The 24512-nt window shown below is 48.1% G+C and overlaps 2 protein-coding genes across 2 annotated transcripts; one reads left to right on the top strand and one right to left on the bottom strand.

Moving 5' to 3' along the window:
• Nucleotides 1-12902: 12902 nt before the first annotated feature.
• Nucleotides 12903-13344, top strand: LOC308338094 (ubiquitin D-like; the record flags this gene model as incomplete). Its single annotated transcript, XM_080831655.1, is given in 2 exon segments — nt 12903-13268; nt 13270-13344. Coding segments are annotated over 2 exon segments (441 nt in total).
• A 1667-nt stretch (nt 13345-15011) lies between these two features.
• Nucleotides 15012-15962, bottom strand: LOC308338091 (putative olfactory receptor 2I1; the record flags this gene model as incomplete). The annotated part of the gene is made up of 1 exon (XM_080831654.1): nt 15012-15962. The coding sequence occupies exon 1, from the start codon at nt 15786-15788 to the stop codon at nt 15012-15014; it is 777 nt and encodes a 258-aa protein (XP_080687780.1). The 5' UTR covers nt 15789-15962.
• Nucleotides 15963-24512: the final 8550 nt, after the last annotated feature.

The raw sequence follows: 24512 nt of genomic DNA, 5'->3' as shown, positions 1-24512 counted from the left end.
TCCACATATCACTGAGATCATATGATGTTTCTTTCTCTGATTGGCTTACTTTACTTGGCATCATACCCTCTAGTTGTATCCATGTCATTGTAAATGGCAAGGTTTCGTTTCTTCGTTGACTGAATAGTATTCCATAGCATTCCATGTACCACATCTTCTTTATCCATTCATCTGTTGATAGACATCTGGAGTTTTTCTATAGTTTGGCTATTGTGGACATTGCTGCTATGAACATTGGGGTGCAGGTGCTCCTTTGGATCCCTACATTTATATCTTTGGGGTAAATACCCAGTAGTGCAATTCCTGGGTCATAGAATAGCTCTATTATCAACTTCTTGAGGAATCTCCATGCTGTTTTCCAGAGCAGCTGCACCAGCTTGCATTCCCACCAACAGTGTAGGAGGGTTCTCTTTTCTCTCCATCCTTGCCAACATCTGTCATTTCCTGACTTGTTCATGTTAGCCATTCTGACTGGGGTAAAGTGGTATTGCATTGTGGTTTTGATTTGTTTTTCCCTGATGCTGAACGAAGTTGGTGATTTTTTCATATATCTGTTGGCCATTTGGATGTCTTTTTTGGAGAAACGTTTGTTCATGCCTTCTGCCCATTTTGTGACTGGATCATTTACTCTTTGGGTGTTGAGTTTGCGTTCTTTTTAGATTTTGGATACCAGCCCTTTATCAGATATGTCATTTGCAAATATGTTCTCCATTTCCTTAGGTTGCTTTTCGGTTTTGACAACTATTCCTTTGCTGTGCAGAAGCTTTTTATCTTGAGGAAGTCCCAAAAGTTCATTTTTGCTTTTGTTTCCCTTGCCTTTGGAGACATGTCCAACAAGAAATTGCTGCGGCCAACGTTGAAGAGGTTGCTGCCTGAGTTCTCCTCTAGGATTTTGATGGAGTCTTGTCTCACATTGAGGTCTTTCATCTGTTTTGAGTCTATTTTCGTGTGTGGTGTAAGGAAATGGTCCAGTTTCATTCTTCTGCATGTGGCTGTCCAATTTTCCCCAAAACCATATATTGAAGAGACTCTCTTTTTTCCATTGGATCTTCTTTCCTGTTTCATTGAAGATTAGTTGACCATCCACTTCTGGGGTTTCTATTCTGTCCCATTGATCTGTATATCTGTTTTTGTGCCAGTACCGTACTGTCTTGATGATTACAGCTTTGTAACAGAGCTTAAAGTCCAGAACTGTGATGCCACCAGCTCAGATTTTCTTTTTCAACATTTCTTTGGCTATTTGGGGTCTTTTCTGGTTCCATACACGTTTTAGGATTGTTTGTTCCAGCCCTGTGAAAAATGTCAATGGTATTTTGATAGGGATTGTACTGAATGTGTACATTGCTCTGGGTAGCATAGATATTTTATCAGTATTTATTCTTCCAATTGATGAGCATGGAATGTTTTTCCATTTCCTTGTGTCTTCCTCAACTTGTTTCATGAGTGTTCTGTATTTTTTTGAGTACAAATCCTTTGCCTTTTTGGTTAGGTATATTCCAAAGTATCTTATGGCTTGGGTGCAATTGTAAATGGGCTTGACTCCTTAATTTCTTTTCTTGTGTCTCATTGTTGGTGTATAGACATGCAACTTATTTCTGTGTATTGATTTTATATCCTGCCACTTTGCTGAATTGCTGTGTGAGTTCTAGTAACTTGGGGGTGGCATTTTTGGGTTTTCCACATAGAGTATCATGTCATCTACAAAGAGAGAGTTTGACCTCATCTTTGCTGATTTAGATGCCTTTCATTTCTTTTTGTTGTCTGATTGGTGGGGCTAGGACTTTTAGTACTATGTTGAATAGCAGTGATGATAGGGGACATCCCTGCCATGTTCCTGACCTTAAGGGGAAAGCTCTCATTCTTTTCCCATTGAGAATGATATTCACTGTGGTCTTTTCATAGATGGCTTTTGTGATACTGAGGTGTGTTCCCTCTATCCCTACACTGTGAAGGGTTTTAATCAAGAAAGGATGCTGTATGGGGTACCTGGGTGGCTCAGTGGGTTAAAGCCCCTGCTTTCGGCTCAGGTCATGATCCCAGGGTCTTTGGGATCAAGCCCCACATCAGGCTCTCTCTTCCTGACTCTCTGCCTACTTGTGATGTCTAACTGTCAAATAAATAAATAAAATCTTTAAATAAAGGATGCTGTATTTGATCAAATGCTTTTTCTGTATCAGTTGAAAGGGTCATATCGTTCTTGTCCTTTCTTTTATACATGTATTGTATCACCCTGATTGATTTGCAGATGTTGAACCAGACTTGGAGCCCAGGCATGAATCCCATTTCATCATGGTGAATAATCCTTTTTATGTACTGTTGGATCCTTTTGGCTAGTATTTTGGTGAGAATATTTGGATCCATGTTCATCAGGGATATTGGTCTGTAATTCTCCTTTGTGGTGGGGTCTTTGTCTGGTTTTGGGGACAAGGTAGTGCTGGCCTCATAGAATGAGTTTGGAAGTTTTCCTTCCATTTCTTTTTTTTTTAAGATTTTATTTATGTATTTGACAGACAGAAATCACAAGTAGACAGAGAGGCAGGCAGAGAGAGAGAGGGGAAGCAGGCTCCCTGCTGGGCAGAGAGCCCGATGCGGGGCTCCATCCCAGGACCCCGGGATCATGACCTGAGCCGAAGGCAGAGGCTTTAACCCACTGAGCCACCCAGGTGTCCCCCACTTCTATTTTTTGAAACAGCTTCAGAAGAGTAGGTATTATGTCTCCTTTAAATGTTTGGTAGAATTCCCCTGGGAAGCCATCTGGCCCTGGCCTCATGTTGGGAGATCTTTGATGACTGTTTCAATGTCCTTGCTGGTTATGGGTCTGTTTAAGTTTTTTATTTCTTCCAGTTTCAGTCTCATTGTTTATACATGTCTAGGAATGCATTCATTTCTCCCAGATGCCTATATTTTTGTGGGTGGGGATGTGTTAGCTCCTAATATGTTGTTATACTTGCCTGTATTTCCTTGGTGTTGGTCATGATCTCTCCCCTTTCCTTCATGGTTTTATTAATTTGTATCCTTTACTTTTGGATAAGCCTGGCCAGAGGTTTTTCAATCTTATAAATTCTTTCAAAGAACCACCTTCTAGTTTTGTTGATCTGTTCCCCTGTTCTTCTGGTCTCTATTTCATTGATTTCTGTTTTAATCTTTATTATTTCTCATCTACTGTTGGGTTTAGGCCTCATTTGCTGTTCTTTCACCAGATCATTTAGGTGTACGGTTAGCTTGTGTATTTGGGATTTTTCTAATTTTTTTGAGATTCTTGTAATGCTATGTACTTCCCTCTTAGGACCACCTTTGCTGTTTTGAACTAATGCATTTTCATTCTCATTGGTTTCAGTGAATTATTTAAATGCTTTAATTACCTGGTTGACCCCTTCATTCTTTTGCAGGATGCTCTTTAACCTCCAAGTGTTTGTGTTCCTTTCAAATTTCCTCTTGTGATTGAGTTCCAGTTTCAAAGTATTGTGGTGTGAAAATATGCAGGGGACAATCTCAGTCTTTTGGTACTGGTTGTGACCTGATTTGTGACCTGGTATGGGATCTATTTTGGAAAATGTCCCATGTGCACTCAAGAAGAATGAGTTTTCTGTTGTTTTAGGATGGAATATTCTGTATATATCTACAAAGTGTATCTGGTCCTATGTATCTTTCAAAGCTCTTGTTTCTTTTTGATCTTCTGCCTCATGATCTATCCATTGCTGTGAGTGGAATGCTGAAGTCTCCTCGCATTAATGTATTATTATCACCATGTTACTTTATTTTGAGTATTAATTGTTTTATATAATCGGCTGCTCCCACTTTGGGGGCAGAGATATTTACAATTGTTAGATCTTCTTGTTGGGTAGACCCTTTAAGCATGATGTACTGTTTCTCTACATCTTTTACGACAGTATTTGGTTTAAAATCTAATTGATATGAGGTTCGCTACCCCAGCTTTCTTTTTTTTTTTTTTTTAAAGATTTTATTAATTATTTATTTATTTTTCAGAGAGAGAGAGAGCACAAGCAGGCAGAGGCAGAGGGAGAAGCAGGCTCCCTGCCGAGCAAGGAGCCCGATGCGGGACTTGATCCCAGGACCACGGGATCATGACCTGATCTGAAGGCAGCGTCTTAACCAACTGAGCCACTCAGGCATCCCTACCCCAGCTTTCTTTTGAGGCCCATTGTGTGGTAAATGGTTCTCCATCCTCTCACTTTCCATCTGGAGGTGTCCTTAGTTTCAAAATGAGTCTGTTATAGACAGCATATGGATGGTTCTTGCTCTTTTATCCAATCTGATACCCTGTGTTTTTTGATTGCAGTATTTAGCCCATTTACATTCAGTGCAGCTATTGAAAGATATGAATTTACTGGCATTGTGTTTCCTGTAAAGTCCTTGTTTCTGTAGATTATCTGTTTCATTCTGGTCTCTGTGACTCTTGGGGTCTCTCTTCACTTACAGAATCCCCCTTAATATTTCTTGTAGGGGTGGCTTGGTGGTCCTATATTTGTTTGGTTTTTGTCTGTTCTGGAAGCTCTTTATCTCTCCTGCATTCTGAATGGGAAACTTGCTGGGTAACGTATTCTGGGCTGCACGTTCTTTTCATTTAGTAGCCTGAATATGTCTTGCCAGCCCTTTCTGGCTTGCCTGGTTTCTGTGGACAGGCCTGATAGTATTCTGGTGTTCCTCTTTCCATATGTAAGAAACACCCTCTCCCTAGTTGTTCTCAGGATAACTTATTTTTCTCTAATATTTCCAATTACATTTCCTATTACATGTCAGGGTGTTGATCTATTTTTATTGATTTTGGGAGGGGTCTTCTCTGCCACTTGGACGTGAATGCTTGTTTCCTTCCCCAGATTGTGGAAATTCTCAGCCATGCTTTGCTCCAATGTACCTTCTAGCCCTCTCTCTTTCTCCACCCACTCTGGAATCCCAGGAATTCTGAGACTGGTTCATTACAAGGCATTGTTAAATTCTTGAAGCCTTTCCTTATGGGCTATTAGCTGTCTTTCTCTCTTTTCTCCTCTTTCTTCCTTCCAGTCAGCCTGTCCTCTAGATCACTTATTCTCTCTTCTGCGTCATTGACCCTAGCTGTTATAGCATCCAGTTTAGACTGCATCTCCTTCATATTATCTTAAATTTCAACATGATTCAATCTCATTTCTACCCTTAGAGATTCTGTACTGTCATTTATGCATTTCTCAAGCTTATCTATTAACTTTATAATTGCTATCCTTAATTCCATCTCTGGTATCTTACCTATATTCATAACGATTAGCTCTGTATCAGGGAACATTGCCTCTAATTCTTTCTTTTGTTGTGAATTCCCCCTTCTGGTCATTTTGCCCAGAGAAGGATGGGTGAGCGAATGAGCAGAGCCCGATTTATCAACCATGACCCTAGCAAAATCTACCCTAGAAAAATCTGAAGCCACAACAGAAAAGCAAACACTAGCAAAATGAAACAAAACCTTTAAAAAAGGTGGGGGGAGATTATAATCTCCCAGGGTGGACAAAGCAGGGTGACCCACTCGTTTCTGATTGGATTTTGGTCTCTGTGTTAGAAGACACCACCTCCCCAAAGTGCAAATAACACAAAGAATATATATATTATATACTTGAATGGAGGGAACAAAGAACTAAAATGAAGCATATACCTATAAAGTGTAGATGTAAAAATTAAAAGTTAAAACATGACTTAAAACATAAATTGGTAAAATAAGTATCTAGTTGAAATGGGAAAAAGGTAAAAAAAAAAAAAGAAATGGGAAACTTTAGACTGAAAGTTGAATGAGTTGTGAGAAATCACCCCGAGCTCAGTGTACTAGTCTCCCCTGGCGCTGGAGATGTACAGTCTTGTGGATCCACGAAGTCATGGTCCACCTGTTCTTCCAGCCTGTCTTCTAGGGGAGGGGTATGCTGTGCTGCTTCTCGGGGGTCTTTGCATCCATGGATTTGCCCCACCCCTTGTCAAGGGGCTGGGCTCAGTGTAAGCTGGTTGTCTGTGTGGTTTTTGTTCCCTGGAGGCTTTCTGTACCATGACAGAGGGTCAGAGCAACCACAGCTGTGCCCGGATTTCTGGCCTAGAACTGAAAGATTGCGACCCCCCCCCCCTTCAATCAACCCTCTGAGACAAAGAGTTTTCCTTTTGTGGGTGCCAAATTTCATAGACTCTTGTGGCACATGCCCACTACAGTCCCCTGGGGGGAGTCCCAGGGACCCACGAGCACCACTGCCCTTTGTGTACTTGGGTCTGCTAGCTATTGCCAGCTCACTCATACACCCTGCTCTGCTGCTCCTGGGTCACTGCTGGCTGTGGTCCGACTGTCCTTTCCAGGGCCACCCCCACTCTGAGAGCTGTTGTCGCTCATGGGCATAGCTGTTTGACCCCTCCCAGGGGATGGTAAATGGCCTGCAAGTTCCAGTCCTTTTCAGGGTGCTCAGGGGAAGAGTGGTCACCTGTCTGGCCCAGCTCACAGTTTATGGTGAGTCAAGCTGAGAGTCCGTCTCGGGCTTGGTGACTGTAACCAGTTTCCCTGCTCCACTGCTTGGCGACTCTACCTGCTCAGGCACCCCCATTCTGTCTGTGTCTCCTGGGATCCTGAAACCACAATGCCTACCCTGGAATTCTGCCCTTTTCATCCCCTGAGTCCCTTTCAGAGAGGGATGTCTCTCATTGGAGCAGTCTTCTAAGGGTTCTGATTTTGTGCTTCCGATGTTCTGTTGCTTTCCAGGAGCCAGCTTATGGAGGCTCCCTCCCTGCTCCATTTATCTTCTGATAACTCCTCGCAGATTCAGGACTCTGCATGTCCTACCTTGCAAAAAGCAGTCACTGTTCTAGTTGTGGAGATCCAGATATATTTTCTTACATCTCAGGCTGAATTCATGGGCATTCAGAATGCTTTGATAGATAGCCAGGTAGATTCAAGGAACCAGATGTAATCAGGTCCCCTACTTTTCTGCCACCTTGCCTTGCCTTGAAAAGATAGTCTTTTTAAAAATTGTCCTGTTACAGTCAGATATCAACACACACCAACATCCAAAAGTATTTCCATCTGGACCTCCTTATCTCACATTATACACTCAAAAGGGATCTCAGACCTAACTGCTAAACTCTAAGAACTCTAGGAGAAAATTTAAAATTGGGTATTTAAAAAAATGGGTATTCTCCTCAAATTTCTCTATAGGTACAGTACCTACTTAAAAAGCAGGATTTTTTTTTTTGTTTTTAGAAATTGACAAGCTAATCTTAAAACTTATATGGGAATACAAGGGACTGAGAATAGCTAAAACAGATTTGTTAAAAAAAAGATGTTGAAATTATATACTCTGATTTCAAAACTTATTATGACCTTGAGAGACAAAAACAGTGTAGTGGTGATGTAAAGAGAGACAAATAGAGCGATGGAACATAATGGAAATATCCACAAATAAAGACTTATATTTATAAGTATTTCCAAATTGAGCTTTGAGAGTGGATGAATATTTTTTCCCAATCATCAATAAAGGAAAAGTCACAGTAGGTTTCTGAGTGAGTTTGGTTTACATTTCTAAAGCAATATTCTAGATGTTAAAGCAGTTTTACAAGCACTTTCCTGGGGACCGTTAAAGAGACAGGAGAGAGGCCTCTTCTCCAGGAAGGATTCAGCAGGGCAGTGACCAGCCCAAGATGGCCCATCGGCGAGGGAGTCACACTGGGAGGTCTGTGTGTATCTGAAACGTTTGTTTTATGACCTGGTGAGATATTCATGACCTTTACCTTGGCTGGCTTCCTGAATTTGTCAAAGGGCAGATGGAAAGTGGTCCTTCTGCCTCTGAAAACATTTACTGTGACACAGAGGATAAAAAAACCGGATTGACAGTGTGCCAGGAAGCAGGGTGGAGAGAAATCTTAGCTGTGACTCAGCAGGGGACAGCCCTTGCCCTGCCCCTTGGCATGGGAGGGAACTATGCAGAGGAAGGGAGGAGGGAAAAGAGAGAGGTCAATGTCTAGGTTTGATATTCTGATTCCTTGAAAGGACAGTGTTTCTCAGAATCCAGATCCTGGCTGGGTAGGGAATCCCCTGAATCAGTTATTCCTGAGAGAATCCTAGGCTGGCCCTTGTGGTAGCTCCCTGCTGGAGATCCCCTGTGGCTGAGGCGAGTGTGACAGTGGCACCGTTAACCCTCCCAGTCCTGGGTGGGCTGCCATCCTCCCCCGGGCTCTGCCTGCTGCACTCACAGGCTCTTTGTCCGTGGCTGCCCCGTGGTCTAGGCAGGTCCCCCCTCCAGGGAGGCTCCTACCCGCCTATGGGCCCAGACTCTCCCTGCTCATTCCTCACAAGGCTCCTTGCAGGCTCTGCTTTCCTTGGTCCATCTGCACCCCTTCCCTGATGTGTGCCCTCCCTGTAATGCAAAGGCGTGCATGTCAAGCCCCCCCTTCTTTTCCACTGGGAGGAGATGAGCAGAAGGACAGCCATCGAGATTCGCGCCTGAAGACTTGCTCACCTGCTCCTCCCGATGTGACTGTGGGTGAGCTCACTGCGTGCCGCGCAGTGGGGAAACAGACACTTACCTCATTAGAAAGCTAGAGAAGTGCACGAGGGGCCATTTACGAACACCTTGTGCAGCTCCTGAAGTCTAGCAAGCACTCGTTAAATGTTCTTTTCCAATTTTGTAATTCACTTGCGTACTCATTTTTTTTTTTTTAGTTCATTCATGCATTCGGTAAATGCTAAGTATTTAGTGTACCAGACAGCACGCCTGGGAAGTGCTAGAGATCCAAGTTAGTCAAGACACAATCATGGACCCCCCGACCCCACCCCAGATCTCCAGTGTTTCATCGGGGTGAATAAACAAATAAGCAGATGATCTTCCTGCTGGAGAAACTTGCTCTGAGGGGCTTGGGGAAGGTGAACGATTGGACAGAGGATGGGCACATGACCCAGACTGGGACAGGAGCTAGGGAAGGCTTCCTGCAGGAGGCACAGCTTACATCTCGTATCTGTGTAAATCCCTGACACCGGGTAGAGCTGGAAGGAGATGCATGCTGTGTGACCTGGTGGCAGGGAACTCGGAACCGTGCACAGAAGCTGCCAGACTTGCAGATCTGCTGCTCGGATCTGGGCTGCGGGTACAGCTCTGACAGACACCGTCCTGAGGAGGGTGGTTCCTGGGATCTCCGTGCAGGAGCTTCTCTCAAGGTTCCCTGCTTGCCCGAGAAAGGAGACCTCTGCCCCAAGATGCTGTAGGCTGCCCAGGCAGGAAAGGCTACAAGGGGGAGGAGGAGAAGAATGATTTAATGCTAAGTAGCTTTAGATGCCTCCTCCCTGCTTCCCTCATGAGGAAGGAGGCAAAGGGCTAAGAAGGTAATGGGCGCCGATGAAATGTGGAAGTGAGGAGCCTGGGCTTGCGAGGTTCCCCTCTCTTCCTGCTGTGGACTCGCTCCAGGCCTCCATCCACCTGCTCTGACCGTTTCTGCTCGGTTACTGGTGATGTTTCAGAATCCGTGGATCCTATTGGATGCTGCATGCGGTGGGGGGGGCGGGGGGCGGGGGCACCAGCTGCAGATCCAAGATGACCGTCTTGGTTTCTGCACGGAGCGGATGGTAGGAGCCCAGAGAGGCCTCTGAAGGGAGACTGGCAGGGCCCACTGTTTCCTGTCTGCTCCGTCAGACACGCTTCTCCCTCCATACTCATCCTATGTGTTTGAAGTAGCGTCTACCCCAAAATACATTCAAATAAAAATTTTCCAAGTTCATGGCTATCTAATAAGAGCTCCAAATAGGAGAACATGACTTATGTTGAGTTTTTTGAAAGCCCGGACTGGTTCTTGGATCCCATTACTCTGCATAGGCACTTCTAGAAACCCACGTTCTCCAGGATGGAAAGTCCTGCAGTAAAATGGGATCATTTGACATCTACCGGTGCTGAGGATACAGTAAATGGCTGCTAAGAACACAGCAAAGAAGATGATAGTGACATTTTAATGGGATTTTTACTTTGAAAAAATTGGGAGTTCCTTTCATAAAGGCTTTCTTGGAGAATGTGTTTTCTGGAGCTGTCCTGGGAGTTTGGGGGAGGATAGGGATTCCTCTGGAATGTTAGGAGGATCAGAGTAGTAAAGTAAATTCTCTGAGGGCACAGAGCCTCTGCCCTCCCTTCTTGTCTGATCCAACCCTCCAGAGCCAGGGAGGGAAGAGCAGCATGGGTGTGTGTCAGATCACAGAGCACAGGGAGTAGGGAGTGTCCAGCCGTAAAGGCAGGGAAACAGAGTCACCGCAGTGTGAGAGCCGATGTGTATTGTTATGCTTCATGGGAGGTGGGCTTGGCCCTTGATTGTTGGGCCAGGATTGTTCTAAGTACTAGATTTGGGCTGCCAGTTCCGGGACAGGAACGGAAGTGTGCTGGAGAGCTCAAGACCCAGGGATGTAAGGTCCATTTTACAAACTGTGTTCTGAATTCTCGCCAATCACGTCACGTTCACTGGCAAACAAACATCTCAGGTGCTGAACAGCCTTGCCCAAGTTAAGGGAGCAAGGGGCACCCCAGGACTGAAACTCCCATCTCCTCTCAGAGTAGGCTGTGTATCCTGTGTGATCTGGAGGCATGCGTCCCACTCTGTGCGACTGGTGTGAATTCTCTGGTCACGGTCTCATCACTCCTCATGGACTCCCACCTCCTCTCTTGGGCCTCCCACTCTGCTGGGCTGGTGTGAATGGGCTGATCACAGTCTCATGACTCCTCACGGACTCTGCCCTTTCTCCTGGGCCTCCCACTCTCCCCATCTGGCTTGAACAGGTGATCACAGTCTTATTACCCCTCATGGACTCCTATGTCTTCTCCTTGGCCTCCCACTCTGCCCAGCTGGTGTGAACAGGGTGACCATAGTCTCCTCACTCCTAATGGACTCTACATCCTTTCCTGGGCCTCCCACTCTGCCTGGCTGGTGTGAATAGGCTGCTCATGGTCACATCATTTCTCATGGACTCTACATCCTCTCCTGGGCACCCTTGCCCTCAGGAAGGCCCCTGAGTGACGCAGGGGGCAGGTTCTCAAAAGCAGCAGGAGAGGACCATTAAGTAGTAAAGGTCTTGAAGTGGATGCAGGCCCAAGGCTGTAGACTGGGCACTCATACGTCTAGACTGGGAGTGGTGAGTTGTTAAGTGGGGATGTTCTCCACAGAGAAGGACCCTCCTATGTTGGGAAGAGGAGGGCGGGTGGGATGGATGAGAGGAATGTTTTGATCAGAGAGTATTCTCTGTGTATTGACTCTGCCACGCGAAAGTGAAAGAAAATTCATGACATCATGGGAGGACACAGGGCGTGGGCACAGTGGCTCAGGCAGGGGATTTCCACCTCAGCTCGTGCATAAGCTGGATGCCAGTCCTATTCCTCAGCCTCCTGTGTCTGCTCTGCTGGCTGGAGACATGGCATCTGGTATTTCCTGCCTCCATGTAAGCTGGGGTTGAAAAGTGGGGATGGGGAAAGGGAAAGCACCGCCAAGGGTTGGGGAGTGATTTCAGGAGTCCACGAGGGACAGAGCTCGGGGAGGTGGGGGCAGAGCGGCTGGGAAGCATCCTGCAGGGCCGGAGACAGGCTCTGATCTCTACAGGAGCTGAAGGAAGGTTCTGGGATTAGAAGCGGCTCGTTTGGCTCCTCAGTGCTCTTCTGTGTCAGGCCCGACTGGGCCCTGTTAGGGAGGATGGTGGGAAGTGGGAGTAGGCTTTGGACCCACAGAGCTGGATCTGAACCTATGGAAATATTGTCTGGAGTCTTTTCTCCTCCTTTCGATTAGGGCCCCTGGGCTCTTCAACACCTTCTCCTCCCAGAAGAGAGGTACACAAAACTCATTCACTCTAAGGTGTCAATGACCAGATCCGTGAGCCTTTGAGGAGCACGTGCAGTATATGTGGGCTGGCATCAGGGGGCTGCTTAGCACAGAGGGGCATCGGTCCTGTGAGGAAATGTCTGTGACGTCCAGACTGGGAAGATCGTTTTGAAGATTTAATTTATTTATTTGACAGAGATCACAAGTAGGCAGAGAGGCAGGCAGAGAGAGAGGAAGGGAAGCAGGCTCCCTACTAAGCAGAGAGCCAGATGCGGAGCTCCATCCCAGGACCCTGGGATCATGACCAGAGCCGAAGGCAGAGGCTTTAACCCACTGAACCACCCAGGTGCCCCTGGGAAGATCGTTTGGAATGGAGCAGGAGGGACGTCCTCCCAGGCTTGCCAGCGACAACACAGAGGTGCACTGGCCAGCTTCAGACCATGGAAGGAAGACCTCGATCTGGCCCTACCTTCTGTGAGTGAGGCCCTGGTCTAGCTACAGGAGACCATATTCTGCAATGGGTAGATAGAAACACACAGGAAGTCCAGGGGAACGAGTCACACTGAACACCGTGTCACCATAACGTGTGAGTCATTACACGGCCATAGGACAGTAAGAAAGAAACCAGGAGTATGGAGAGTATGTGTCCTGTCCAGGGTTTCCTTCTAAAGTAGTCATGGAGGGCAGTGGGTGAGTGTCCCATGAGCTGACGAGTCGATAATTCTCTTTGGGCGCTGTTTTTAGTGTCCAGTGTATAACTGTGGGTGCTTCGTAATTGGATTTAGTTTTTGACATTTGACAACCCCTGTCTGGATAGGAGGCATGCGAAATGTGGGAAATCACTGATGACGTTGCAATGAATGAGAGGTATGGCTGTAAAGGAAAATGATGATTTTCCTGCGTTAGAAGCTTGAGATTCCCGAAGAGAAGTTCCACGAAAGGGAGGGACAGAGCCTGTTGTATAGGAGCTGGAGGACCAGGCAGGCAGGGAGGGCGGGGCCAGGCAAGGAGGGGACAGTGGTGTAAAGGTGACAGGCATTCCAGGCACCTTGATTTGCAGTCTCTTGGCCTTCGTTGTCCAGGTGACGGTCTGTCCTGAGGGAGGGACATCAATGACCTTCGCTGCTAACTCGGGTGACAAAGTGAGGAAGATCAAAGAACATGTCCGGGCTAAGACCAGGATTCCCGTGCAGGACCAGGTCCTGTTGCTGGGCTCCAGGATTCTAAAGCCCCAGAGGAGGCTGTCGTCTTACGGCATTGACAAGGAGACGACCATCCACCTCACTCTGAAGGTGGTGATGCCCAGTGATGAGGAGCTGCCCGTGACTCTGGTGGAGTCAGGGGATGGGGGGCAGAGGCACCACCTCCAGGTGCGAAGGTCCAGCTCAGTGGCCCAGGTGAAACAGATGATCGAGACCAAGACCGCGATCCCGCCTAAGCAACAGATTGTGACTTGCAATGGCAAGAGGCTGGAAGACCGGGAAGACCATGGCGGATTACGGCATCAGACGGGGCACTTCACTCTGGCTGGGAAAATACTGCATTGGGGGGTGAGCCTGCTGCTAGCTCTCACTCCTCCCACATCCTTTGATGATTTCCCCAAATTAACAAGAAAGATAAATAGGGAAAGGTAGGGGTGAAGTGGGAAGGAAGACTGCAGAAAACTTTCTAACTCCATGATTTTTTGATCGAACACAATTGATTAGGTGTCTGCATTGTGTGTATTATTGAAATAGAAAATAGCATTTTAAGGCACAGTAGAGATAACATCCAAGCCAGCTTGTAGATTAATCCTTTCCCTCGTCCCTCTGATTTTTAGAAAAATGCCTATTTCTTCCGTCCAACAGGATAGTAAGTTTCACATTGGGATCCATGTTCCCCTAATTCCTGTGTTCCCACCGACATATTTCATCTGTAATATCACTCAGTATGTTGAATTAAATTGAACTTCTGCTTGTAGAGAACAGTGAAATGATTTATGTTGAAGTGTGTTAATTCCTCTGATATGATTACAGTCTAAGCAATAAATAATTTAGAAACGCAACTCAACTACCTTCTCTGTCCTTATTGAACGTTGTTTGGTAGGAAATGAATCCCGGCATGGTGTGCCATCTTACTCTCTACGCCCCACTCTGAATTCAGCTGTTCTTATTTCTGGAGATGATGGCGGGCATGGGAAGACACCTCCCCTGGGGACTCAGATTTTGTTCTCCCGTGCGGGGTCCCTGCGGGAGGTGTGGTTGTGGAGCCGTCTCTGTCCTGCCTGCGTTAGGGTCTAGCAGGTCTGCTCTGGGGTGGGGGCATCGTTTGGGTGGGGGCTTTCGGTTGGTCTCTGGGTTGACTCCTGAGGCTGTGCCTGGGTCCTGGCTGACAGCGCCTTTTCCTGGCTGCCTCCTGCCCCCCTCACTCCTGTGTCTGCTCCTCCCTGGGGAACGTGGGTCTCTTCCTCCATCTTTCTCCCTCACTCACTCCTCTGTCCCACTGTCCCTCTTGTGTCTCATGACTGGTCAAGAATACATTTTTCACACCATCTAAGACACGTCTAGTCCCTTCCGCTCTTTAAACTTGCTCAGGAACCACCTTGTGCAGAAGAGATCCCAGCTGAACCCCAGCGGCACCATCCTCACTTAGGGGAATTCCTTGTCCCACTTTGGGGTCCAGTGCTCTTGGTGGCTCTAGTGACCTGGTTAGGTGGGCATTAGGTTGTTCTGCTTTCGCTAGATGAGCAACTGCAGCTCCTTGTTTTGGATGGGTCTCCGGCAGGGTAGAGCCTGGGATTTCTTTGTTAACCTGGGGGACTCCTGAGGCCGGACACTGTGGGGTCTTCACAGTGCGCGCCATCACTGGGGGAGAGGGAACGTTCATTGTCCTGTCGCACCGGATCTTACCAGCGTGTGGACTCTCCGGGCGTTGTCACTGGACCCCTGAGGATGGGGAAGCTCCTCTCGAAATCATGCCCTCTCTCTTCTTCAGCTTAAGAGAGAGCCGGAAGCCACTTCCCCTCCCTGAACCTGTATATGCAGCGTAGAGGGATTTGCCCTGAAGCAGAGGAACATTTCCCGAGGGGAGGAGGGGCCCCCCCAGGGACCTCGGACTCCCTGAGGACACGTCTTGCGGATTCTCACAGGGAAATGGACAGGCTGAGGGCTCGCTGCCTTCCAAGTGGACATTCCCATCCGTGGGCCCGGGGCTCACCCTTTCTTCCCTCCCCCGCCCCGCACTCACCATCCAGCCTGCCCTCTCCCCAGACTGCCCAGGAGCTTCCTGGCTGCCCCCTTCACTTCCTTGTTCCTGAGGGTGTAGATGAGCGGGTTGAGGGCCGGGGTGACGACGGTGTAGAAGAGCGAAGCAAACTTGCCCCGCCCCTGGTCGTAGCGGCGCGTGGGCTGTAGGTAGGTGTAGATGGCTGAGCCGTAGAAGAGGAAGACGGCGGTCAGGTGGGACCCGCACGTGCCCAGCGCTTTGCTGCGGCCGCCCCGGGACCGCATGCCGCAGATGGCGCGGGCCACGGCACCATAGGAGGCTAGGATGACGGCGGACGGCAGCAGCAGGATGACCACGCGTGCGGCGAACATCCGGCGCTCGGTGGCGTCGCGGCCGCCACCACAGGCCAGCTGCAGCAGCGCGGGGAGCTCGCAGAAGAAGTGGTCCAGCCGGTGGGGTGCGCACAGCGGCCGCGCGGCCAGGAGCGCACTCTGCGCGGCGGAGTTGGCCAGGCCGCCCAGCCAGGAGGCGCAGGCCAGCGCGTGGCACCGGCGCGGGGAGGCGAGCTCGGCGTGGCGCAGCGGGTGGACCACGGCGGCCGCGCGGTCCAGCGCCATCACCGCCAGCAGCAGGCACTCGACGGAGCCCAGCGCCAGCGACGTGCACAGCTGGGCCAGGCAGCCTGCGCGGGGCAGCCACAGCTCCGCGCCGCACAGGCTGGCCAGCAGCGCGGGCGCCACGCTCGTGGTGAAGCCTGCGTCCACCAGCGCCAGGTGGCACAGGAAGTAGTACATGGGTGTGTGCAGGCGCGGGTCGCGCACGGCCAGCAGCACGAGGGTCGAGTTGCCCGCCAGGGTCAGGAGGTAGCAGAGCAGGATGAGGGCGAAGAGGGAGGGCTGCAGCGCGGGCCAGTCGGAGAAACCCAGCAGGAGGAAGCGCTCCCCGGTGCTGTGGTTGGCCTGCGGGAGGAAACTCCCAGAGTGTTTGGAAGGAGGCTGAGCGAAAGGGCGAGTTTACCCCCAGGGAGCTAAAGAGAGCCCCGCTGCCCTGCCCGGGGACGTGGCCGTGGGGGAGCTGGATGGGAACGAGGGGGCGCGGGGCGGGGGATCAGATGCGAGCCAGGCCAGCGCGCCTCGCTCTCTCAATTACAGACGGGAGCCCTGACTTTGGGAAGCTAGCCCTACCTCAGTACAGCTTGGCTGATGAATTATTTCACAGACTCTTTCGAGGAGAAGGAATTTCCACTTTGGGAAGAACAGACTTAGACTGGGAGAGGGAAGATTGCCCAAGGTCACAGCTAGTGAGTGGCCCCGTGGGGCTTGTAGTCCGGCTTGTCTCCTTTCCAAATCCGCACTTTTTCTGCTCCTCCCTGACTTCTGACTGCACTCGGGTCCGAAGTAGAAATCTGATCTTCCTCCCATAGACTAGTCCTTCAGATACTGAAAGACAGATTCACCCCTGAGCCTCCCTCCCCTCCTTCCAAAGTGTGTAGTGCCTGCGAGTAAGTGCAGTGCCCTAAGCTTGGTAGAGCTGTCACTCGGGAGATTAGAACCGTCTATCCCCTTCTTTGTTTCAGGGATTCTACTTCTGAGAATACAACCATTAGCTGCTGACTACTGAGCGCTACTCTGTGGGGAGTCTGTCTTCTAGGCTGTCACCAGCGTCCATGCCCCTCTGGCTTCTCCCTAGTGTGATGGTCATGATCTGGGGGCCTTGAAGCCCAGAGTCCTCTGGCAGAACACGAAGCTAGAAGCCCTGGGTCCCACCAGCATAATTGCCTTGGGCCAGTTGGATTATTTGATATGGAGAAGTCACTACGTTTCCCTTTGCCTTCGTGTTTCCACGTGTAAGAGGAGGGGTCTGACCTAGATGATCTCCAGGGCTCCTGTCTTCTAGCCTGACTCTCACAGCGAAAAAAAAAAAGTGTCAGTTGAATGAAAAGGGGACCCAACACAGAAGCCTCTAACCCTGCAGAGTGACATTGAGTCGCATTTCCTAATGGTACAGAAACCATACGGTAGTTGCGATGACTAAATGCTACAGTGAAATCTTGCTCCTGCATACTTCCTGGCAGGTATGAGGAGAGAGATAAACTTCATAATCACTATTCTGAATTTAAAAATCACGAGGCCCTAATTTTCTTGAAAATGTTTCAGGAAAAATCTCTTTTCCCCCAAAGAACGTCGTGCTTATAGGGATCCATTTATGCTTATGAGACAGAACAGGTGTTCATGGTGTGAGTTAGAGCAAGGGTGGGGGCGTCAGACCACCCGAGCTCCAGTCTCGGCTCTGCCGTTTCCCAGCGGATCGACCCTGGGCATGTGGCTTCACCTGTCTGTGGCTCCGTGTCCTCACTTGAAAGCGGACTTGGTGGAGGGGGGGAAGCACGGAGAGCTCTCAGAACAGGCACGGGACCGAGTGGGTGTTTAGTAAGTGCTCGCTCTTACCATCTGCACCTGCGAGTCAGGAGACATTTGGGGGGCACTGCCACACCAGTTAGGGCCAGAGCCGGGTGTGCGTTTAGGTCTTTTTATTGATTAACTCTAGTCTCATTCACCTGGAAGTGAGGCAATCCTCCTGTTCTAAGAGGAAGGCAGGCGGTGGCTGAGGTTAAATAACTTGCCCGGGCCACACTGTTTGTAAATGCTTGTCAGGATTTCACCCGAAGCTCACTAATTCCAAGAGCCTTGCTGTATATCTGTGCACATGTCTTTAAGCCAGGTTCTCCTCTGCTGGAGGCTGCGGGGGATGGAAGGACACACGAATTCCGAGCTGGCTGCGCAGCACCAGGGCCATCGGGGAGAGGAATGCGGGCGAGAGCCGGCATTCAGCCTTGTGGCCCAACGGTGCTAGAGACGGTGTTCTAGAGAGTCCAGTTTTCTATTTCTGGGATCACGTAGACACACACCCGTTCAGCCAGCCAAGCCCTGAACAGTTCCCCTCCAGACACGCCAAACCCCGAAAACAGGCACAGAACAATAAGATCACACAACCAACACCTATACCCACGGACACACACATTCCCAAATACTCAGACACATATGTGCATATACATGTCCCCTCATCACACCCTGAGGCTTCCAGAGGCAAATCTGTTGTCAAAATATTCTAGGATGTGTCCCCAAACCTCACTCGGTATTCTAGAGCATGCGCGTCGTCTGCAAGACCGTCTTCCTACCTTCATGTCCGGGTCTCCGGCACTGATGTTCCGCTGCTGCTCTCCAGATGATCCGTCGGTCTGTTGTGTCCGCTCCGGATCCTCAGAGTTGGAAATGGCTGTGGGTGGGGGGGGATGAAAGAGCGAATGGCATGACTGTTGATTTCGAGAATGGGCGCCTGAGGTCAGAGCCAGGTCCTTCCTTCAGGAACAGGCCATGGGGTGGTGAGCCTCTTGCTCGTCCGCCGAGGAGTGAACATAAGGTCTTCAGCAGAGAAGCCGGGCGGGTCTGGAGAAGCACCGAGATTCAGGCAGAGTGGCGGTGTCTGTTCCTGGAGAGCCGGCACCAGGGTTGAGCCTATGCAAGGACTGGCGTCTTGGGCCGGTCGCAGGACGGTGGTGGCTGCAGCTGGCTGCGGAAATCACCTTCTGGATTCTGAAGGCTCAGGAGCGGTGGAGCAGGGATGTTGGTGAGCAGCTCACTGGAGAGGAGGCAGGGGAATCAGTTCTCCCTGCTGTTGAGAAGAGAGGATAGGGCCCTGGGGAACCCCTGTCCCACTCCCATCATGAGCACCTGTGCGGATTTGTCCAGAGGAGAGTCCCCCAGGGCAAGGAGAGGAACATTCTGGAGGGAAAGGCCCTCGGGGGTGGTGTGTCCCTGGCTGCATGGAGGCCAGAGGCAGCCCCGGGCTTCCTCCCCAGCCCCTGTTCTCCTAGCATAGTGGTGTAGGGTTTTGTTCTGGGGGCGAGGGACCTTGGGCAGCTACATGACCTCAGTGACTCTCGGGGTCAGTATGAAACGGGGGAGACAGTCCTTGTCTGTGGGAGGGGTTGAGGTGTGGCAAGGTCATCCTCAGTTCTGACCCTCCTGTCATCCGCCTTCGCCGTCCCCCCTTCTTGTGGCTCTCACTGCCTTTGCTCTGTCCCTGGCTTGGCCCCTCTCCCAGGATGGCCTGTCCTAATTCCCGACAGATCTCTCTCCACGCGGACAATGCTTCTCTGCGCCCTCCTGCAGTCCCTCCCTTGGCTGGCGTCTGGAGGTTTGTCATGGTCCCCAAGGCGGCCTGTCTCCACTGCTCTCTCGAGCTTGGCTTCCCTGGTCAGTCCTTGTACTTACTGCTCTGCACACTCCTCCTGGCGCTCCTGCCTCTTCTCCCTCGGTTACATTCCGTTGGCTAGATCATTATCCTATTTGAATGAAGTCCTAATCCTACCCTGTCCCCATATTTGTTCAGCTGATTGTGGCTGGAGGTCAGGCCAGAAGCATCCGAGAAGCTTCGGTTCATGACCATTAAGGTTCTTTTTAATGTTCCCGTTTGCTGAAGACATACTACATCGGGTATGTTTAAGGCGTCCGGCGTGGTGACCGGTTGCGCAGACGTCCTGTGCAGTGTCTGCCGCGCTGCGGTTCGTGAGCACGGGCTCCGGCTCACACAGCTATGGCCGCACCGTCGCTGTGGTCACAACATGCACACGCCCTCCTGCAGCAGCCGTGAGTGCACAATACGTGTTCCCCGCACTCGCCCCTCCGGACATCTGATCCCAGAACTCATCGTAAGTGGAAGTTCATCCTCTTTGACCAGCATCTCCCCTTCGGCCCTGCCCTCAGCCACTGGCGACCCGCATTTGAGTCTTCTACATACTCAGTGCTTTGGGATCCCATGTATAAATGGCACCAAGCAGCGGTTGTCTTTCTCGGTCTGATTTGTCCCACTCGGCGTAATGCTCTGTCCGTCCATGGGGCCACAAACGGCAGGATTTCCTTTGTCATGGCTGAGGACTGTCCCATTGCATCTTCTTCATCCACGTATCTACCCAGGGCCACTGGAGTTGTTCGCAGGGCTTGTGAGGAGCAGGGCGGGGAGCACGGCAGTGCTGGTATCTCTTTGAGTGAGTTCGTCTCCTTTGGCTGTATCCCCCAAGGGGAACTGCAGCATCGCTGGATGTGGTAGCTTTTTCGTTTGCTGGAGAACCTGCATACTGTTTTCCCTGGTGGCTGAGCTGGTTCACATCCCCACCACCAGGGCACGGGCTTCCCTGTCCTCCACATTTCTACCAACACTTCTCACTCGTCCTTCAGATAAGAAGCGTTCTGACTGGCGTGAGGTGATGTCTCGTTGTGGTTAAGATTCACGCTTCTCTAATGATTAGTGCCGCCGAGCACCTTTTCACGTACCTCTTGGCATTTGTATGTTATCTTTGGAAAAATGTCAATTCAAGTCCTTTGCCCATTAATTGGATCATTTGTTTTTTCCCCTATTTAGTTGTATGTGTTCTCTATATACTTACATATACATATATCAGACACCTGGTTGCAAATATTTTCTCCCATTTCTAGGATGCTGTTCACTTTGTTGATTTCTTTTCCTGTGCTGGAACTTTCTATTATTTTATTATTTATTGATTGATTTATTTGTACTTTAATTCTAATTTTAATGTTCATTTAAAAATCTTGAATGCAGTGGTTGAAATTATTTCCTAAATTTCCTAGTTACTATTGATTACAATAAAAACTTTGCACACACCCCAATGGTAAAGTGTAACCCTTTCTTTTTCTTTTCTTTTTTTTTTTTTTTGGAATGATTTTATTTCTTTATTTGACAGAGCACAAGTAGGGGGAGCAGCAGGCAGAGGGAGAGGGAGAAACAGCCTCCTTGCTGAGATGGGAGCCCGATGCGGGGCTTGATGCCAGGACCATAGGTTCTTGACCTGAGCTATAGGCAGACACTTAACTGACTGATGGACCCAGGTGCCCCAAAATGTAACCTTTTTAAATAATTCACACTCAACATGTATTTTATTTCTTTTCCTCACTAAATAAGTTTTTATGTATTTTATTTTATTTTTTATTATGTTCAGCTAGCCAACAGATAGTACATCATTAGTTTTTGATGTAGTGTTCAACAACTCATTAGCTGCATATAACACCCAGTGCTCATCACAACACATGCCCTCCTGAATACCCATGACCTGGTTACCCCCTACCCCAACCCACTCCTCTCTGTAACCCTCAGTTTGGTTCCTATGATTAATAGTCTCTCATGGATTGTCCCCCTCTCTGATTTCTTCCCTTTCAGTTTTTCCTCCCTTCCCCTATGGTCCTCCACACCATTCCTCACATTCCGCATATGACTGAAACCATATGATAATTGTCTTTTTCTGCTTGGCTTGTTTCACTCAGCATAATCCCCTCCAGTTCCACCCGTGTTGATGCAAATGGTGGGGATTCATCCTTTCTGATAGCTGAGGAATATTCCATCATATATATGGGCCATATCTTCTTTATCCATTCGTCCATTGAGGACATCTCGGCTCCTTCTGCAGTTTGGCTATTGTGGACATTGCTGCTATGAACGTTGGGGTGCATGTGCCCCTTCTTTTTGCCCTTATCTGTATCTTTGGGGTAAATACCCAGGAGTGCAATTGTTGGGTTGTAGGGTAGCTCTATTTTTAATGTCTTGAGGAAACTCCATATTGTTTTCCAGAGTGGAGGTACCAGCTTGCATTCCCACCAACACTGTAAGAGGATTCTTTCTCTTTTCTCCACATCCTCTCCAACATTTGTTGTTTCCCGTCTTGTCAATTTTGGCCATTCTACGTGGTGTAAGGTGGCATCTCAATGTGGTTTTGATATGTGTTTCCCTGACAAGTGTTTCCCTGATTGCAAGTGATGTGGAGCATTTTCATGTGTCTGTTGGCCACATGTATGTCTTCTTTGGAAAAGTGTCTGTTCATGTCATCTGCCCCTTTCTTGAGTGGATTATTTGTTTTCTGGGTGTTGAGTTTGAGAAGTTCTTTATAGATCTTGGATACCAGCCCTTTATCTGTAATGTCATTTGCAAATATCTTCTCTGATTCTGTGAGTTGCCTCTTGGTTTGGTTGACTGTTTCCTTGGTTGTGCAGAAGCTTTTCATCCTGATAAAGGCCCAAAAGTTCATTTTTGCTTTTGTTTCCCTTGCCTTTAGAGATATGTCTTGCAAGAACTTGCTGTGGCCAAGGTGGAAGAGGTTGCTTCCTGTGTTCTCCACCAGCATTTTGATGGATTCCTGTCTCACATTGAGGTCTCTCATACATTTTTTAAACATTATTTTATGTTTTCAGTGTTCCAAGATTCATTGTTTATGCATCACACCCAGTGCTCCATGCAATACATGCCGTCCTTAATACCCACCGCCAGGCTCACCCAACCCTCATGCCCTCCCCTCCAAAACCCTTACTTTATTTCTCAGAGTCCACAGTCTGTCATGGTTCATCTCCCCCTCCAATTTCCCTGAACGCCCTTCTCCTCTCTCTCTTCTAATGTCCTCCAGATTATTCGTTATGCTCCACAAGTATGTGAAACCATATGATAATTGACTTTCTCTGCTTGGCTTATTTCACTCAGCATAATCTCCTCCATTCCCATCCATGTTGATACAAAAGTTGGGTATTCATCTTTTCTGATGGAGACATAATACTCCAGTGTATATATGGACCATATCCTCTTTATCCATTCATCTGTTGAAGGACATCTTGGCTCTTTCCACAGTTTGGCAACTGTGGCCATTGCTGCTATGTTCATTGGGGTACAGATGACCCTTCTTTTCACTACATCTGTATCTTGAGGGTAAATACCCTGTGGTGAAATTGCAGGGCCTTTCATCCATTTTTGAGTTTATCTTTGTGTATGGAGTCAGAGAATGGTCCAGTTTCATTCTTCTCCATGTGGCAGTCCAATTTTCCCAGCACCATTTATTGAAGAGACTGTCTTTTTTCCATTGAGTATTCTTTCCTGCCTTGCTGAAGATTAGTTGACCATAGAGTTGAGGGTCCATTGCTGGGTTCTCTATTCTGTTCCATTGGTTTATGTGTCTGTTTTTGTGCCAGGACCATATTGTCTTGATGATCACAACTTGGAAATAGAGCTTGAGGTTGGCTTCGTGTTGCCCCGAGCATTGGTTTTCTTTTTCAACATTCCCCTGGTGATTTGGGTCTTTTCTGGTTCCATATCAATTTTAGGATTGTTTGTTCCAGCTCCATGAAAAATGTCCATGGTATTTTGATAGGGATGGCATTGAAAATGTAGATTGCTCTGGGCACCATAGATGTTTTCACAATGTTTATTCTTCCAATCCATGAACATGGAATGCTTTTCCATCTCTTGTGTCTTCCCCCTCCATTTCTCTCTTAAGTGTTCTGTAGTTTCTAGAGTATAAATCACTTACCTTTGGTTAGGTTTATTCCAAGGTGTCTTACAGGCTTTGGTGCTATGGTAAACGGAATCAATTCCTTAATTTCTCTTTCTTTAGTCTTATTGTTAGTGTATAGAAATGCAGGTGATTTATGTGCATTGATTTTTTATCCTGCCACGTTGTTGAATTGCTGTATGAGTTCTAGTAATTTGGAGGTGGAGTCTATTGGGTTTTCCACATAAAACATCATGTTATCTGTGAAGAGAGAGAGTTTGACTTCCTTGCCCAGTTGAATGCCTTTTATTTCTTTTTGTTGTCTGATTGCTGAGGCTAGGATTTCTGGTAGTATGTTGAACAATAGTGGTGAGAGTGGCATCCTTGTTGTGTTCCTGACCTTAAGGGAAAAGCTCTCATTTTATTTCCCCATTGAGAATTATATTTTCCATGGAGTTTTCATAATGGCTTTTATGATATTGAGGTATGTTTCCTCTATCCCTACACATTGAAGAGTTTTCATTAAGAAAGCATGCTGTATTTTGCCAAATGCTTTTTCTGCATCAATAGGGAGGGTCATATGGTTCTTGCCTCTTCTTTTGTTAATATGCTCTATCACACTGATTTGGGGATGTTGAACCATTCTTGCAACCCAGGCATAAATCCCATTGGTCCTGGTGAGTTATCCTTTTAATGGACTGTTGGATCCTATTGGCTAGGATCTTGTCAAGTATTTTGGCATCCGTGTTCATCAGGGATATTGGTCTGCAATTCTCCTTTTGGATGGGGTCTTTGCCTATCGGGGTAATTCTGGTCTCATAGGATGAGTTTGGAAGTTTTCCTTCTATTTCTATTTTTTTGAAGCAGCTTCAGTAGAATAGATATTATTTTGTCTTTAAATAGTTTGTAGAATTCCCCTGGGAAGCCATCTGGCCCTGGACTCTTGTTTTTGGGGAGGTTTTTGATTGCTGTTTCCATTTCCATGATGGTTATTGTTCTAGTCAGATGATCTATATCTTCCCGTTTCAGTCTTGGTAGTTTCCAGGAATGCATCCATTTCTCCCCGATTGCTTGATTTGGTGTCATATAGTTGTTGTTAATAATTCCTAGTAACTGTTTCTATTTCCTTGGCGTTAGTCATGATCTCTTCCATTTCATCTATGATTTTATTGATTTGGGTCCTTCCCTTTTTCTT

Source organism: Martes martes (genome assembly GCF_963455335.1).
Source record: "Martes martes genome assembly, contig: scaffold_43, whole genome shotgun sequence".
In the NCBI taxonomy this organism is placed as follows: Eukaryota; Metazoa; Chordata; class Mammalia; order Carnivora; family Mustelidae; genus Martes; species Martes martes.
This window is presented reverse-complemented; position numbering and strand designations above follow the sequence as displayed.